General features: G+C 43.8%; 1 protein-coding gene across 4 annotated transcripts in view; it reads right to left on the reverse strand.

Annotated features, from left to right (window-relative positions):
- Positions 1 to 350: 350 nt before the first annotated feature.
- The window catches only part of GPATCH8 (G-patch domain containing 8), a 70,900-nt gene continuing 51,691 nt past the window's right edge, over positions 351 to 19,559 (reverse strand). For 3 of the 4 annotated variants that reach the window (XM_075350239.1, XM_075350242.1, XM_075350241.1), the window contains 5 exons: positions 14,922 to 14,989; positions 11,910 to 11,996; positions 10,111 to 10,254; positions 8,404 to 8,534; positions 351 to 4,622 (listed from right to left, as the gene is read on the reverse strand). In XM_075350239.1, the coding sequence (XP_075206354.1) occupies positions 1,037 to 4,622; positions 8,404 to 8,534; positions 10,111 to 10,254; positions 11,910 to 11,996; positions 14,922 to 14,989 (4,016 nt within the window). In that variant the 3' untranslated portion in view covers positions 351 to 1,036. The remainder of the gene's footprint in view (positions 4,623 to 8,403; positions 8,535 to 10,110; positions 10,255 to 11,909; positions 11,997 to 14,921; positions 14,990 to 19,559) is intronic. The other variant, XM_075350240.1, reaches the window with a different exon arrangement.

Raw genomic sequence — 19,559 nt, forward strand, 5'->3', positions numbered from 1 at the left:
TTTTCGTGGACTTAATGGAATTTTGAGACCTCACCAGTTGGGGATTTCTGGCAGAGTAGGATGTGCGTTAATGGAATGTAACAGCTGGTTGACATGTATGAATGTTATAATCCTACAATATCTTTCAGAATATCCTCACTGGAGTAGGCATCTGCATTTAAACAAGGAATGTGAACCATTTCCTAGCTTTGATAAATAAAAATATTGAAATGCTAGTAGATTTGCATGTGCAACAAGGTGCATAATCAACTATTTATTCTATACCAAATGATCACTAAAAATTACCTAGGTTCACAAAAATGGCCCAAGGCAGAGTAACCCACTACCCGCCAATTAAATAACAGCTAATGTAACACAAACCGTTTGTTCTTTTTATTACATTTTATAATATTACATGTTTTCTGCAATCCTGAAAGGTTTTCTTTATTACTTTTTTTGTACATTATATCATACATAAACCTCAAAAAAAAATTCTGATAAAATATACATGCCACAGCAGCAGAAATACATTTTGTTGCAAACTAGCTGAAAACTATAGTTTTGCCCTTCAGATTATTATACAACTACAGCAAGAAAAAAGTATGGTACAAAGTGCAGATGTCGCATAAGATCCCCATCCATTGTAGACATGGACAGGTAAGTTAGGGATGTTGACATCTTTGCGCTCCCCAAATGTGGGGAAAGTAAAGTCTCATGTTTGTTTGTGATAAGAAGTTGACTTCATACAGAATTTTGGGCAGGGTATAAAGTAATGTTCGCCTTCATGTGTATTTTTCATTCATACAACTTGAACATTCAGTTTATCCAGGTCTCAAATACAGTGTTAAAACATACCTTGACCTGGAAAATTAAATGAATAGTAGAACTGGGAGATGAAAATAACCCAGTAGAATTGGATCATTTCTTCCATTCAGATACAGGTGACTGGAGGGACTCCTACTTTACTGCCCATTACAGGAGTGTCTGGGCAGCTCCTCTACCTCTTCTATTGCGCCATAATATGGTCAGGTAAAAGTGTACTGATTCTAAGATCAGCTCAAGTCCCATGGCTTGGTGGGTGCTGCAGGTCTTGGCCTGAGAAGATTGGATGAAGGAGAGGATGAAGGTGTAAAGCTGTGGCAGCAGCAGCTGTGGCTGGCCGTGGAGCAAGCAGAGTTGGGTACAGAGCAGCGTGGGGGACATGATGAAGCGTCAGGGGGCCAGCAGGGTGCAGGGCAGAGGCAGGAATTATGTGTATTGGATGACTAGCCAAGAAAGCAGCAGGGTGGGCTGGAATTAGAGAGTGGGTAAGGTGAGAAAGAGAGATGGGGGCCAAGTGTGGCTGAGGGATGTGGTGAACCTGTGCTAAAGGCTGTGGGTGAGGTTGGATACCAATAGCTGCAGCAGCAGCTGCATGCTGGAGGATCGCATGCTGTACACTGGTAATGGAGGCAGCAGATACTGGGGTTGGTGCCTGCTGAATATGTATAGGCTGAAGGGTTGGTGTAGCAGGCTGCAGGGCTTGTGGGATTGCTCCAGCTGGGAAATTCTTAACTTGCTTTGCCAACAGCTGCTGTTGTATATGCTGCTGAGCCGCTTGCTGTAATTTGCTGTATTTTTCCATTTCTTCTGGAGTAAAAGTAATGGGTTGGCTTTCTAGAGGTGCTAATGAGCCTTCTTCCTCCTCTTCATCCTCCTCCTCTTCCTCATCTTCCACATCTGGCTGAATAGAATTTGGATCAACTGTGACAGGAGGATAAGCTGAAGCATGAAAAAACTCAGAATCAGGTGGTGGAGGCATCAATCTGCCATGGAGAGGTGGAAATGGAAGACTTCCATTACCCAAAGGGTTAGGTGCAGTTCCCTCTCCAAGTTCTTCAACAGCTGGCTCACTGCAAACTGATTCTTCTTGGGACATAGTTTCCGCAACAGAAACAGGAGGTTCAGACTCTGGGACATTATCTACCTGGTTAGAGGTCTTCTTCTCTTCTTTCCCCTGCTCCCCTTCCAAGGAAACTGAGGTTTCTCCTGACTCATTCTCACTTTTCTGATGCACTGTACTTTTGGACACCACAGGCAGCTTGCCTATTAATGGCAGCTGAGCAGTTTTAGTACCAAGAGCAGGTGGCAACTTTGGGCCAAAGTATCCCTGAGGTGGGTCTTTTACTTTTGATCCTGACTTGGAGCTGCCATCATCCGCTGTGTTTGAGGCTTTCCCCAAACGTCGAGACTGGATTTTTTCTAGGAGTTGTTTTGCTGTTAAGGAACATCTCCCTATATCTTTGTCAGTGCTACTGCGGGGGATGTTAGTGCCACTTGCTCCTCTTGTTTCTGACCCTCGGCTGCTCTCTCTACGGCTACCAGAACGTGAATAATGTGGAGACTGTGAGCGATAAATCTTAGAGCGATTAAAGTCCCGTCTACCACTTCTACGGCTATCTACACTGTCTCTCCCATGAGATCCTTTTCCAGAATGGCTGCGAACACTTGCACTCCGATCCCTACTGTAGCTACGGCTGCGCTTCCAGCTGTGACCAGTTAGACTGCGGCTCCTTTTGCTCCGACTCCGGCTACTACTACTAGATCTACCTCTACCACGACTTCTACTTCTTCTTGAACGACTTCTGCTCCTAGAGCGACTACGGCTATAATCAGATGAAGAGTATTTATGCCTAGCGGAATGTCTCTTAGACGCCACAGAGTCAGAATCTGACCCAGGTGACCGTCGCTTGGATCGTCTCCTGGATCCACTACTATAGTCAGTGTAGTCACTATCTGAATAACTCCGATCATGACTATATCGACTTCTGTCTGAAGACCCTTCTGAACTGGAAGAGTAAGACCTTCGCCTCTTTCCAGATCTTGACCGACTTCTTGACCGGTCACTAGTAGACTCATACTCGTCACTGTACCTTGACGTGGATTTTTTTCTACTAGCATTGTCCTCACTATCATACTCTGCACTACTTTGGCGGTTTCTGGCCTTGGTGGGCGTGTTTCTGAGTGAAGAGGAAGATGTTGATTGTGCTAGAGGAGGAAGTGATTGCTTGGGCTCTGTTTTAACTTTTTTGTTCTCTGGCTCTTTGGAGGAAGCATGAAGGTCCTGTTTATTACAAGGATTACTTATATTGTCTTCTTTAGGCAGTGGCTTTCCTGGTGGCACGGTGTCTTTTGAGCGACCTCCCAATGCAGGGGAAGCATTTTGCTCTGAATCTTCTACCTTCAACAAGGTTCTAGAAGAAACCTTTGACTTCTTGTGCTTATGCTTCTTCTTTTTCTTCATTTTTTGTTCTGTACCTTCATCTCCTTCTTTGTGTTTCCGTTTTCGCTTGCCACTTTTCTTGTGCTTTTTCTTCTTTTTCTGTTTGTGGGACTTCCGCATAGCTTCACCTTTGTTCCCTTCTTCAAGAGGTTCAGGTTTTAAATCGCTTGGAGTAGCATTAGAAACTTTAGGTTGTGCACCACAAGTATGTACCACTGGGATAGATTCTTTTTTAACTGTGACATTCAGGTCTGTGCTTGAATCAGCATCAGTTGCCCCTTCCTTGCTTGTACCCGGGTTATCTTTAGGCTTCTCCACAGTTTTCGCCTTTCCATCTTTGTTTCGGGAAAGTTTGAAGTCAAAGTATAATGGGTTGCAACTATAGGAGATGGAAGGTTCAGCTTGGGTGAATATTAAAAGCTCAGAGGGCCACTGCAGCGTTGTGCTCTCATCCTTGCTCAAGACTGGGAAAAAAGGACCCGTTGGATGCTTCGGTCTCTCCTGCGGTTCTTTCACTGGTGTGGGAGAAGTTTTGGGAGGCTCTTCATTTGTAGCGTTCGATGCTTCTTTGTCTACCACATCATCTTTCTTCTCAAGTTTGGTTAAAACTGGTGAAGCAGTGCTTACAACTGGCTGAGACACAGAAGCCTTGACATCGCTAACAGTATTCTTTTCACTTTTGTTATCGGTCTGTTTAACAGGCTTGGCCTTGGTAACGACAGTGATTTTTTTCTCATTCTTCTGCTGCACATTTTCCACCTGTGTTTGCTCTGTGGCTCTCATGAAAAGCAAAAATTGGAAATTGGGCTTTACCTTACAGTGAGCAGGCGGCATATAGTGATAGTACTCTGGGTCACCAGCATGAGTGCCCCTTTCTTCGCATTTCATTTTCTTCAGTTTTGATAATGTGCTTGCAAGGGATGCGCCATTATCTTCCTGGCTTTCCTCCTCTTCCACTTTGCCTTCATTCTCTTTGCTGATCTCTCCCTCTATTGACTTTACAGAGCATATGAAATCAGATGGTATCTTCTCCTCTTCCTTTTCATCCTCTATTGACCCCACCTCTTCACCAAGGTCCTTGAAGACCGCTGCAGAGGACTCCAACTTCAAAGATGTTTTTTTGGCAAAAGAGAAAGAGAAACCTACTTTCTGAAATGAAGATGGGCCAGAGGGGCTTTTGAAACCAAACGTTATGGCTGGTGAGGTGGGTTGAGTAAGAGCAATGCCAACAGCTTGGGATAATTTTTCTTCCTGATGAACTAGTTTAGGACTGTCTTGTGTAGTTGAGCATGTACTGACTGGAACATCCTCATCCTCCACAGCTTCATCATCCAGTGCAACAGTAGTTGTCTTGAACATGGGACCACTGCCAGGAGCACTACTAGAAAAGATACATTTAGAAGAAAAAAAAAAAAAGTTAAATAAAACTGTGGACAGCACACAATTACACTCATTTTAAATGAACTAGTCACCTTGAAAACATAGTCCAATTTACAAATAACATGAGACAGTGAGAGACTGAGTAGATTACTATTTACAGTAGCATAGCGATCCAGACTAGAGATGAGTGAACCAGTGGTTTGTTTTTGTACGAAACACAGACATTAAACAAAAACAGTGGTCCTTTACGTTTGAATACCGGTCGCGCAAACATTGCTGTGCTCTGGTACGCTCTGTCCTCAGCCCAGTGTGGGTCGCTTGCAGTGTTTCATCCGCTTGCACTGGGGGTAACAACAGCATGATTGGATTTAGTATGCAAAAAAATAAATTGAAAAGCTCCGTCCACTCGCCCCCAGGAGTGTTCTGTTTATGGCTGAATGCATGTGGGCGGAGACCCAAACTGCCCAATTAGTGACTTACATTGGGATTCAGGTAAAGTTTGGGTACAAAACGGATCTTAATTTAAAGTTCGGCTGACCCCGCCGAACTGAACTTCCACGGGTCTGCTCATCTCTAATCCCGACTAATTCATCATTATTTAAACCCACAAAAGTGGCATAAATTACAAAAGAAAAAGTACACAAGTCGTGGCATAATTACTTTTTTCCAGAAAAGTGCATAGCGGTTCAAGGATGTAAGCCTCAAAGAATTTGATGCATCATCTTACGCCAGTGCTCCTTTCATTAAAGCTGGAGAACAAGACGGCAGTGATAATGAATCAGGGACATGGTGTAAAATCCCAATTAGGGATTAGCGAACCCAAACTGTAAAGTTTGGGGTTCATAGTAGACACCAAATGTCCAATGCTCAAATCCCAACTTGGACATCTAAAGGAAGTCTGTGTTCGAGGGCAGCCAATCAGCAAGCTTTTTGGCTGTGGACACTTCCGCAGCCATCACAGCCATGCCAAGTATTGGCATGGCTGTGATTTGCCAATGCACCACGTGACCAGGCCTTTATGAAGGTCAGAATCACAGGTGGTGCCGCCATTTTGCTCTCACTAGCATAGGGAGAGGACGCTGTTGAGAAAGAATATGTGACAGAATCTGGCACTAAAATTTTGCTAGTGAGATTCATAAACAGTGGTTTAAGTGAGCTGTGTAATAGTAACATTTCGGTCAGTGGACCCAACATTACTATTACACAGCTCACGTATACCACTGTAAAAGAATTTCACTAGCAAAATTTAAGTGCCGGATTCGTTCACATATGTCGATACGGATTGGGACCGGATCAGAGCACTAAACGTTCAGTCAGGAGTGTCGTATTTCCTTTCTGAGGCTGTTGAGAAAGGGACAGCGTTGGGTTACATGGGAATACTCTTAAAAAATGCTGTGTGTCCACTTTGGGGAAAAAAGCTCTGCGGGGCCAATCTGCACCAGGCTCTATGAGGGTACTCTTAAAACTGAATGGAATAAAGGACAGCACAGCACGTTGTCCTTGTAGCAGGGATCCATCAGGGTGGCCACTCGGTAATCAGCACTGGTAACAACCCAGAAAACTCGGCGGCTGTCGTGCATGCACTGCAGCATGTATTCACATTATTTGTGCCAGGCTACCCAGAGGTAACTACAAGCTATCCTCGGCAGTAAGTGTATCATCTGTGTCCACTGTTTCTCCCCAGCTTCTATCCAGTGATTCCCATGAGCTACTTTGAGTGCCACCCTGCTGTCTACATGGCTCCCCCTCCCAAACTGTACCCTTGCTGGGCAGTTGTGTACCTGACCGCTGTTTATACAGGAACACACTGCTGCCGCTGAAACTCCACTATCACGTGCTGATGCTCGCACAGTTTCTCCAGCATATGCAAGGTAGCGTTCACCTTGTGGTTACATTGTATATGAAGAGGTGAACGGGAAGGCAGAAGTGACGCTGCAATGCAGAGGCAAGCAGCAGAAAGAACGACAAAAGTGCGCACCGATAACTCACACTTTCAGCAGCAGCTCTGACATCTCATTGTAATATTTATGGAAGCTCTGCACTACCAAATCCAGCACATGCGCCAGGCAAGAGATGTGCGTAACACTGGCTAGGCCCAGAGCACACATGCGCTTCAAATCGCTGCAGAAACAGTCCGTAATGAAAAAGAAAAAGAAAAAAAAAAAAGCAGATTCCATGCGCTCTGACTGCAGCCCCTCCCATAGACAGGGCGGGGGATGCAGGCAAAGTGCAGGAAAGAAGTAACATGTCACTTCTTAGAACGTGCGCTTCGGGCAGCAGCTGAAGCGCTGCGCTCTAAAACGCCACATGCGCACGGCTACTGCACAATCTCCATAGATTGTGTAGGGGACGCAGGACGCATGCAGTTACGCTGCGGTGCAGATCGCAGCGTAACTGCATGCAATTACGCAACGTGCGCACATAGCCTTATCGCACCAGGCCGGGCTTGAAGTTCAGTGGTACCAACCACTCATCTGACTTGTTTGAGCCCCGTCTAAAGCTCATGCGCGTTGAGGATTTTTTTACTTCCAAACAGATCAGTTTCAGAACCGCCTGCTGGCCAATTACAGCCATGATTTTGGCATCGTTGTGACGGTGAAAGTGCCCACAGCCGAAAAGCTTGTTGATTGGCTGCACTGCAGCCTTTAAACAAACCTAGTTCAGTATACGAACTACAAATTTGAACACCGACTTACTTCCCTGAGCAAATACATTCTGCGGTGCCTGTGCAATAACCGCCGAGTTTCCCGGATTGTCCCCAGTGCGGATTACTGGGTGCCACCCTGCTGGGTCCCCGTTACAAGGACAAAGTGCCACTTTTCCGTCACTGAAGCGTGATCGGGAAATGCGTTAATATAAGCGCACACTTGTAAACACACTACTGACATTGTTCCCATCTGACCAATGCAACTGGGGCACGGACAACATTTTGGAAGGGAGGGTTAGCCTGGACGAAATGTTGAAAAACATTCCTGAGCTTGCCAACCTTGCGGCAAGGTGTACTGTCGGAATGAGTTTTTAGCACAGGCGCATCTGCCTATCGACAGCCAATGTGCTCAAGCTCACATTCATTTAAATGAATCAGCTGTGGATCCCAAAGGACTGGTCAGTATCTTTGGCTGACTAGGGAAGTATAGCTGCTGCACCCAGCCATTATTATAATCCACAAAAGTTTGTTCATTGTATTTGCCATTCCCAATGTTTGGGGCCTCCATAATAAAAAACAAACAAACAACACAATGTTGGCCACCTCCTCTTCTTCCACCTACACTGCCACGTCCTGCTCTCCTGCTCCACTTGGACCTATGCCTCCTGGTTCAAAATTATTTTTTATTCTGTTATTTTAAAGGTGCTTTGTGTGCTCTGTCGGGGAACTCTGGCAATGGGCTCTGTTGGGGCAGTCTGAAAATTATTTTATTCATCATATTTAACCATAATTACTATGGTGACAGAACCCTTTAAGTTATTTCCCTATCCACATTTATTTTCAGGGCAATTGTCCTGCTCTTATTCCCTTTTTGCTTCCTTTTGCAGCCCCCTAGCCCTTATTACGACCATTTTACAATAGCCATGTCTGGGTGCCCATTGACTTCTATGGGTTTCGGGATCAAGTTCGGGTCAAGTTCAGATACCGAACTAAACTTAACTACAGTTTGGCTGAACTAGGCGATCACAAAAATCCACGGGTCCACTCATCCCTAATGCGAATGTCATTTAGATCTCTTCAGATGCCTTTTCAACACTCAATATATAATAAAACAAACATTTTTTATTCTGTTCACCTTTCAGACTGCCTTCTCTGCTCTGCCAATTCCAGAAGACGTCTCAGAGCTTTCTCCTGCTTGCGCTCATCTTTTCGTGAACGAGAAGAGACATTTCGGGCGAACTCCCTCTGTTTAAGGTCCTTCAATCTCTGCATATAAAAAGTGGGATGCGTAAAAGATTATTTTCAGCAACAGAAGTTCATATATTTCCTAGTATGGAGACTGCAACAACATCCGACATGATTAGAAAAACATTGGTCCCAACAAAACTCCTCATTCTAATTTAGGGACCTAGTATATTGTATCACCTACTAATTAGCACTACAGATCCCACAGTTGCTTTTGACCTACAGACATTTTAAGCTTTCATGAAACTAGGTTTTTCTTATTTCTAAAAGTAAAGCTCTTAACTTGCCATTTTCCTTAGCTAGCAATTCTTATAGTAAAATTCTCTATATCCCTCAGGCGGGCCTCCCGGTATACAGATTTAGGTATGTAAAGCCAGGTTTAATCTCCCGACCAGGGCTTATCTGCTAAGCTCTCAGTGATGTCTGAGTTATTTCGGGAAACTGAAACGGTCATGCAGGCATATAAATAAATGCAATATTAAATAAATGTTCCCAACACAAATGGGACTCCAACACCTGCAATGGTTAAATATGGCAATCAAGACTTATGGGGGATTGAGAGTGTAAACCAACAGCATGCCCTTAATTCTGCAGATCTTTCCTGCCATGTGAGCAGGACTGGTAAATTATATCCATTAGCTTTATTCTAGCTTTCGATGTGGTTACCGGTGAAGATCGTCAATAAATCTTTCACAACTAAATATGCACTTACATTTCCATACAAAAGAAAGAAGCATCAAACTTATTAATAAAAAAAATAAAATGTGTCTTAACAAGGAAGTTAAGCTTCATATTAAAAGGAAATTACAACATTGTATATTTTCTGTATATACTTTAATAAGCCATAAAGTATTAAAGCAAATCAAAGACAATGTCCCACATAACTAATGATGATACTTCGCGCCAGGCCCTGCCCTGGGGCCATGATCAAATCAACTGCAAATCCCCAACATTATTATTGGGACAGAGTCTGTATTGTGTGGATTGTGTGACGGACAAGTTGCTGCACAGCTCATCAGCACATTAGTAGATGAACTACTCACAAACTCACAAGGATACTTGGAAGTATGCTAGTTATATTATTGCCTTAGGAAGCCCTTATGGAAAAACATTAACTAGAAATCTGTCCTGCCACCTTCATTCCTTGCATAAAGTTAGCCACCCACCTCTTACCTGTCTAGAAGAAAAGTTCAGGAGTTCAGGAGTATAGTGGTGATCCTTTAAAATCTATGATCAAGAGATACGTGGGGCCAAGAGACAAAACCAAGATTGTCCGAATTTTAGCAGTTCTCCTCTGGAAAATCTCTTACCGATCTAATTAGTAAGAGGTCTCTTATTTTCTCCCTTTTTAGGTCAGATAAGTGGAGTAGGCTATTGCCAGACTCCTCTTGTAGTGGCTAATTCAAATACCCAAAACAAGCTCCCTGGAAGGAACCTCCCCATGAACATTACCCAAATTTGCACAGGGGAATTTAGTTCCCCAATGTGATAAACAGAAACTAGAGGTGTATGGAGAGGACATATGGCCGGGGGAGCATGTTTAGTTGCACTAGGTTGAGATCACTTAACTCGATTGATGAAGTTAGTCTTTCCTCACCTGTTTGTGTGCATGGTCATAAGAGTTTATGTGGTTATCAAACTCCTGGTGCTTCTGATATTGCTTATCACACAACTCACAGTAGAAGTTAGCCCGCAACTCTTCCAGGGCTTTTGCAATGGCTTTCTCCTTATCCACAAAATCCTGTGGAGATAATTCGTATACACACATTTATACAACCTTATTATCACAAGTACTTCAAGGAATAAAGCAAATTATGAGGTGGTCTCAAAAGTAGACTCCTTGACGCAAGACAGTGGATTTATGTTCATTTAACAGATCATGTCATCAAGACAATGGATGTCTGACACCTGCTGCCCCAACAATCAGCTGTTCTCTTCTCCATATGATGTAAACAACATATGGAGCTGAAACCCAAAGACAGTAACTGATTGATGGGTGTTAGGACACCTACTAATCTTACATTGATGACCTATCCTACGAATAGATTATTGGTAGGTAAGGGCTGGTTCACACTAAGCGACAGCGACTACGAGGTCGCTGTTACGTCACCATTTTCTGTGACGTAACAGCGACCTTGTAAGTCGCTGTTATGATCGCTGCTTAGCTGTCAAACACAGCAGCCGAAGCAGCGATCATAACCGCGAGAGCAGGGAGTCGCGCACACTGCTTAGCGCTGGCTCCTTGCTCTCCTAGCTACAGTACACATCGGGTTAATTAACCCGATGTGTACTGCAGCTACATGTGCAGAGAGCCGGAGCCGGCAGCACAGGCAGCGTGAGAGCTGCGGAGGCTGGTAACTAAGGTAAATATCGGGTAACCACCTTGGTTACCCAATGTTTACCCTGGTTACAGCTTACCGCAGCTGCCAGATGCCGGCTCCTGCTCCCTTCATTTCGTCGCTCTCTCGCTGTCACACACAGCGATCTGTGTGTCACAGCGGGAGAGCGCCTTTGAAGAAAACGAACCAGGGCTGTGTGTAACGAGCAGCGATCTCGCAGCAGGGGCCAGATCGCTGCTCAGTGTCACACACAGCGAGATCGCTAATGAGGTCACTGTTGCGTCACCAAAACCGTGCCGTAGCAGCGATTTAGGTAGCTATCTCGCTATGTGTGAAGCACCCCTAAAGCTCACCACACACTTTAAATGACTGCTCGTGTTCTTTAAGAGAGCTACCGCCTACAGATATTTCTGGCATAGTCTTATTGCGAGAAAAAAAAACAAAAGGATCAGCAGTCCAAAATTGGACTTGCCGAATCCTTAGCTTCCTTGACCATCAAATATCCTAAATCGCCTGTATACAGTGTCAGCCAAAACCATAGATAGCCGCAGGTTTGGGCTACATTAGTTCAATGTGTATGGGGGGACTTTAGTACTGGACCACCCATTAAATACTTTGCAAAGAGAGTGGACAATTTACAACACATGAAGATAAAAGGAAGGGGTGTGAGAAAAGAACATGTGAACTCATACGGGCCTATTATGGCTCTATATTGTAGTCCTATGACACTGAAGTATCTTCACAACATGGTGTTGAACTAATGCAATGTAAGGCAGTTAATTAGGCTTTGCAGGTTACATGCACATCGCTGTGTGTGACTATGCAGATTGGCTGGTTAGGCCTGTATGTTATGTATACAGCTTATCAGTGGCTCCATTTCTGAGATGTGACATTGCAGTACAAGTAACCTAAAGTGTTTGACCTATGAAATTAATCACCAATTAAACAACATATTTGACCTCCGCTCCATTTGGTGTGGGTGCTCCAGAGATAGTTATTCGCCTATTCGGTGTTTGGGTAATAAATATATAAAACCTTTAAGAGTAAAGAGCATCACCTTATACTTTTGCCTTAGTTCTTCCGTGTCTTCTTTCTCTATCTCCAAGACACGTCTGCGTTCTGTGGCATCTTCTGCATAGTCCAACTGAAACATGAGTGGATTATACATAAGAGAATTAAACCTTGGAAGAATTAAAACAATAATAATGCAATTATTTAGATATTTTTTAGGTACTAGAAAAAAAACAGTTCACAACCCTGGTTTATCAGCTAGTACTACAAAAAAAAGATCTTTTTGCAGAACCTAGCATGTCTTTGCAGTACACGGATCTTATCAGGATAGGTGTAATGTCTACTTTCCCATATGATGGTGCAGCAGGGAACTTAACTTTTGGTTGCTGAAGTCAAGGGGGCTGGACCCTTTTGAGGGGACCAAGCAACCACATATTTATGCTCACAGCTGACAAGGCATCTAAAATGTCATTTAGTTTATAACCCAAAAGGCTTTTCCTAAGTTTTCCTTTACTATAACTACAGTGTTTCCCCAAAAATAAGACAAGGGTCTTATTTTTGGCTCCAAAAGATGTGCTAGGGCTTATTTTCATGGTAGGTCTTACATTTTATATTGGTGTCAGTGATTGGGTCGCCCGTTAGTGGAAATCAATATTCACTTCCTTTCACCGCCCCCCACCCCCTCTGCACCAGCATCAGTGATTGAAAAGTGCGCTAATTGAAAAATATTCAACCCCCTCCCCCCCTGTGCCAGCATCAGTAATGGAACATGTGTTAATGGAAATTATTCACCCTTTTCTCCTGTCCATAATCCCGTCCACCCCTCTGTGCACCCCTCACATGATGTACATGTGTGATTTATCTGAGGAAAGATGTGTTCTCCGAAACGAGTAATAATACAATCGCGATTTAACTATTACAGCTGACCTACCGTATTTTTCGCTTTATAAGATGCACCTGATTATAAGACGCATCCCCAAATTTGGTGAAGGAAAAGAGAATTTTTTTTTTTTTAATGTTAAATGGGGTCCGTCTTATGCCAGTTTCCGTCTAAAATCATATAGGGTATATGTCCCTCATAGCCCCCCCCATCCTAGAATTAGCCCCCTTAATCTGGATATGACCCCCTTATATTGAATATAGCCCCCTACAGCTGGCACAGGTCCCCTACAGCTGGTACAGGTCTCCCATGGATGGCAAACGTCCCCCTGTGCTGCCCATGGCCCCCTATGGATGGCACACGTCCCCCTGTGCTGGCCATGGCCCCCTATGGATGGCACACGTCCCCCTGTGCTGGCCATGGCCCCCTATGGATGGCACACGTCCCCCTGTGCTGGCCATGGCCCCCTATGGATGGCACACGTCCCCCTGTGCTGGCCATGGCCCCCTATGGATGGCACACGTCCCCCTGTGCTGGCCATGGCCCCCTATGGATGGCACACGTCCCCCTGTGCTGGCCATGGCCCCCTATGGATGGCACACTTCCCCCTGTGCTGGCCATGGCCCCCTATGGATGGCACACATCCCCCTGTGCTGGCCATGGCCCCCTATGGATGGCACACGTCCCCCTGTGCTGGGCATGGCCCCCTATGGATGGCACACGTCCCCCTGGCCCCCTATGGATGGCACACGTCCCCCTGGCCCCCTATGGATGGCACACGTCCCCCTGGCCCCCTATGGATGGCACACGTCCCCCTGGCCCCCTATGGATGGCACACGTCCCCCTGGCCCCCTATGGATGGCACACGTCCCCCTGGCCCCCTATGGATGGCACACGTCCCCCTGGCCCCCTATGGATGGCACACGTCCCCCTGTGCTGCCCATGGTCCCCTATGGATGGCACACGTCCCCCTGTGCTGCCCATGGCCCCTATGGATGGCACACGTCCCCCTGTGCTGCCCATGGCCTCCTATGGATGGCACATGTCCCCCCTGTGTTTGATATGGCCCCCATGCTGCTGCCCATAGTAAAATAAACTCTTTACTTACCTTCTCTAGCGCTGTCCTCCCGGTGTCTCCCTCCGTGCTGCTTAATTCATCCACTTCCTGCTTCTTGGTGCCGGTAATGTGATCGGCACAGCAGAGTGACATCTCTGCGTGCCTGATCACAGTGGCAGCAGGGAGACCGGGGAGACACCGGGAGATCAGCGCTGGAGGAGGTAAGTAAAGATTTTTTTGTTTTAGGATGGGCAGCAGCATGGGGGCCATATCTAAGACAGGGGGGGGAGCATGTGCCATGAAAGGGGGGCGCAGGCACATATAATATGCGCTGCTCCCCCATCCCATCACCACAGTGCGGTTTCAGCACCACGGTGATTGACAGCCGCAGTGCATATTATATGAGCAGGAGATCTCCCGCTGCCTCCTGCAGCCTCCACCTGCCTACCTTCAGCCCCTAGCACCGCTAGAGAGCTGCTCCCACCTCCCCTGGGCCCTGCAGTATATAATCTGTATTTCGGATTATAAGACGCACCCACCAACTTTCCCTCAAAATTTGGGGGAACAAAAGTGCGTCTTATAATGCGAAAAATACGGTACTTCATACGACAGCGCGGGAGTCCACTTCTACTTTAAATTTTTGATGCTGATCTCCTCATGGTACCAGATGCAGCCGTAACCTACACGCTTTCTATAGCAGTGGTGATTATTTTCACAACTACATCAGATGAGCACATCTGACATTACTTACCATCGTTTTTATGCTATTACCCTATTAGCGCCTTTTATCTTTTCAGTTTTCCTATATATAAATTTTCCAGGACTTACAGCAACACAACGGAACAATCTACACCAATAAAGGTTACATATCCTGAAAGAGCTGCCCAAGCCTTATTTCAGGATACTATTATATAATGTCACACAACTAGAGATTATTTTTGGAGTAGGCCTTATATTATAAGCATATTCCAAAAAGGCAGAAAAGGGCTCATTTTCGGGGTAGGTCTTATTTTCAGGAAACCGTAATTTTGTTGCTCCCAAAAGTGACAGTAATAGATTAAAGCTGTGTTTGGCTGGTCCATTTCATACAGTGAATATTTTACATTGACAAGAATACACACCTCCATTTCCATACGTCCCATCCCCATAACGTCATATTTAACCACGATAGGGATAGGATCGGTCCTGCCTGGAAAAGAAACAGGTAAGGATGAGGGTTAAAAACTGTGAATAGGATGAGATGAATAGGTTATTCAATGGGTTTGGGTGGTTAGACAATTTTGCCTTGAAGTGCAGAGACCAGAAAGCTACAGTGGACCAAACAATAGTCATTCTCACAGCTTACTCAGTCGGCACCCATGATGGCGTATAGTTCAAGCAGGGCATGACCTTTCCCTTCTGGTATATACCATAGTGAACTACTGGACTAATATTCTGGACACAGAATCAGAAATGCACATGGCAAAACAAAAGATGCACAGACTACTTGCTATAAGCATCAATACACTAGACGTGCATGATAAAAGGGAAGGAATGATTGACCCAAATTTGCCAGCTGAACAGCTCATGTATGCATGGTAAGCTGTGAAAAAGACTAGATGCAAATAAAGAATTGACTCAACTAAATCAAACTAGCAGCAGATTGAATTTTATTGTGTTTTTCTCGCTTTGAAGAGTATCCGAAATCCACTCAGAACCAGCCAAAGCAGGGGCGGGAATGGGGTAACAGGGATGGGATAAATTAGGGAAGAGCAGACAGGCAATTCACTACCGCATCTGATCTCAGACTGGTGCAGATTCCATTTTAGATTACATCACAATGGGATGTAAGTCCAGGACACGGGGGAAGGGGGACTTACCTGCATGGGATACCCACCTTGTGTATAAAGACAGACTGTGAAAACATGGTTGCCCAAGTACTCGGTATGCAAGTGGCACACACCTGAACATTATACCATTGGGCTTGTTCTCCCAGTCAAAAACTAAGGCTCAAAGTCCATTCAATGCAATTCTTAAAAGGTTGCACGTGTGGACCTTGGGTAGAAGGCAGTTTTATATTCTATGGTGCAGTCCCCAATGTTCTGCCAATAATAAGACACTCAAAGTGACTGTCAGCCCTGATAGCCTATCTGCACTATCTATGGGGGGGGGGTGTTACTCATAGTCCAGATACCTCTAATCAAAATTTAACCTGTGGGGGAACCTCATCTTCCAAGTAAATATTGACCAAGATGCAGCCTCGTAATATTAATGGGGGCTGTCAATAAGTTTCTAAAAGCTTTGCAAGGGACAGAAGATGCATTGGTTATGCAAAATTTATACAACACCTTCCCCCTATATGACAGTGCCTAAGTCTATTGACCAGGGTAAAGTTGAGTTGTGGCCAAAGTTCAAGACATAGTTCAAATAGTTTTAAGTCACTACAAACCCATGCTGTGTATTCAGCACTGGACCAATGCCCTTCATCAGGCTTATTGCTGAAACTCTTTGCTTGTTTTACAGATGCAAAGAAAAAAAAATTGGGGGATGTTTTTCTTGAATTCGGATGTTCTTCACCAGCTACTCTACGGAGGTGCTGGCTGATCTGTCTGCTTTGGAGGCAGAGCAGCAGCTGGTGTCCCTGGTGTTATTCTCTTTCCTGTTTTGTGCCTGTCATTTGCACACATAAGGGTAAGAGCTCGGGCAAAAATTAAGAGACCACTGCAAAATTTTTCAGTTTTTCTGATTTTTCTCTTTATCAGTATATTTTTGAGGAAAATGTAAATTGTTCTATAAACTACTGACAACATGTCTCCAAATTTCCAAGCAATACATTTTGTATTTATTTTCTGGAAATGAGAAATTGTCAAAAAAAAAAAAAATGCATTGCTTTCAGACCTCAAATAATGGCAAGAAAACAAGTTCATAATCATTTAAAAACAACAATACTAATGTTTTAACTCATGAAGAGATCAGAAATCAATATTTTGTGGAATAACCATGATTTTTAAATCACAGCTTTCATGTGTCTTGGCATGCTTTCAACAAGGTTTTGACACTGCTTTTGGGTGACCTTATGCCACTCCTGGTACATAAATTTAAGCAGTTCTTCATTGTTTGATGGCTTGTGACTATCCATCTTCCTCTTGACTACATTCCAGAGGTTTTCAATTGAGTTCAGGTCTGGAGATTGGGCTGGCCATGACAGGATTTTGATGTGGTGGTCCTTCATCCACACATTGCTTGACCTAGCTGTGTGGCATGGGGCATTGTCCTGCTGGAAAAAAAACAATCCTCAAGAGTTGGGGAACATTGCTTGAACAGAAGGAAGCAACTGTTTTTCCAGGATAGCCTTGTATGCGGGCTTGATTCATACATCCATCGCAAAGTATAATCTGCCTAATTTCTAAAGTAAGGTAATCTTCTCTGATGAGACTAATTTTCAGCTTTGCCCAACACCTGGTCGTCTAATGGTTAGACAGACCTGGAGAGGCGTACAAGCCACACTGTCTTGAACCCACTGTGAAATTTGGTGGATTGGTGATGATCTGGGGATGCCTGAGCAAGGCTGGAATTGGGCAGATTAAACTTTTCAAAGGACGTATGAATCAAGCCACATACAAGGTTATCCTGGAAAAACAGTTGCTTCCTTCTGCTCAGGCAAATGTTCCCCAACTCTGAGGACTGTTTTTTCCAGCAGGAATATGCACCATGCCACACAGCTATGAAAGCTGTGATTAAAAATCATGGTTATTCCACAAAATATTGAATTCTGAACTTTTCCTGAGTTAAAACATTAGTAGTATTGTTGTTTCTAAATGATTATGAACTTGTTTTTTTTTTTGCATTATTTGAAGTCTGAAAGCAATGCATTTTTTTTGTTATTTAGACCATTCAGAAAACACAATTTATTGCTTGGAAATTCAGAGACATGTCAGTAGTTTATAAAATAGAACAATTTACATTTTAGTCAAAAATATACATATAAGGAGAAATATCAGAAAACCTGAAAATTTTGCAGTGGTCTCTTAATTTAATATATTTTCTGCATGTTTATTTCTTACACGTAGGAGGAAAGGTGATTTTAAGAGCTTCTACTTCATTGAGGTTTCCCTGGAGTAGCTTCTTATTCAATTTACAAAGGCTCTGGACAAACTAACATAACTTAATAGAAGTGATTCAGTGCCAAAGATCAGATTTCCTACTCCGATATATTCCAGATGGTATATATTTCTATACTCTAAGGGTTTGTCTATATCTAATGTCATTTTGCCTTGTTAATAAAAAAATGCTTGCTTATGGTGCTCCTCATCTGTACGCAAACTGCACTTAAAAAGGAGATCAGTAATTTATAGCTGTAGACATGAAGCCGATAACTTTTTAATTTCTTTCTTCTTTTCCCAGTAAAAAAAAACTTGGGGTTTGATTTTAATCTTCTCATAACGATTACCATAGGAGCATATAAAACGTGGCCAGTTAGCATTTGGGACATGCACCATCAACGCATTTTCCTAGTCGAGAGCCTCATAGCTCTTGGTCCTCAAAATTACACGGATGGATGGATGGTTTGGAGTACGGCCAGTAAGTACAGAATTATTACAGGAAAGAAGTCTATAAGCCCAATGGTATAATTTAGAAAAAGCAGTGGCCACGCCATAAGGGAAAGGACTAAAGAGTGCGCCATGTCTGAAAATGGTTTCTTGTGGAAAACCATTTTTAGCTGGAAATTGCAAGCTTCCTATTATGTGACATTTACACCCACAATAAGCCAATTCTCCTCCACCCACCACGTTCCCATATTAAAAGGGTTGTCTCATTAGGACAACCTCTGTCCATATGTCCGGTTAGGGTATATGGACATCATAAAAGGTGGGTTTCCTGCTTGAGGTTCCCCCATTATGAGAGGCTCCATATCAAATATATATATATATCTGATATCTATAGGATATATGGAGTGTCATTCATCTAATGGTCATCATTCACAGGGAAAATGACTGGCTTGCCCCCGTAAAATCAAATTTGCCAGGTGCCAAAAGAGCGATCTGAAGAAATCAGCTGATCAACCCAGCATCTTATAAACAGTTTCCTGATGAGATAACCCTTTTGAGGTTAAATTTGTAAAAATGACAATGAAAATGTTCAACTTTTTTTTTCAATATTTTTAAATTTATTAAAGTTATCCCCCAAATTAAATGTGACTTTATAATTCTATTGCATCAACACTAATGACCAAGACAAGTGCCCATTCTCTTCATGCCCAAAATAGCATGGGGAGCACTGTGCCTTTCTCATGCTTGGGATGAACACCAGATCAATGTCATCAGAACTTGTCCATCCCACAATGGAAACGCAGGTGAGGTATGGTTCACAGTTACCACAGGGCTCGACATGTCTCTATAGTGGACACGTTGGACATAAAGAAACAGAGAACCGTTCTCAAACTCAAAAGCGGCAACCGCTAGGCACTGCGACTACATAGGCACATTCATGGTGGGGACTGCATGGCCACTATAATGCAGAAAATCAGACTATATATGGCTAGCCAGGCTAAATAATAAGGCCTGTCCAACTGTTGGCTTCAATAAAATTAGGTAACTTCAATAGAAATTGTGAAGGCTGTGGTATTAGATGACAATGCCAAAAATTAAAATGAAAAATCACCAATTAATCCTTCTCATGATCCCACTGATGGGATGCAAATCTCTCGTTTTGCATGAACCACCAACTAGGTTACATGGCCATGAACAGAAACATCCAACAAAGTAGCTCAACTTTTCCAC

Source organism: Anomaloglossus baeobatrachus, chromosome 5 (genome assembly GCF_048569485.1).
Source record: "Anomaloglossus baeobatrachus isolate aAnoBae1 chromosome 5, aAnoBae1.hap1, whole genome shotgun sequence".
Lineage (NCBI taxonomy): Eukaryota > Metazoa > Chordata > Amphibia > Anura > Aromobatidae > Anomaloglossus > Anomaloglossus baeobatrachus.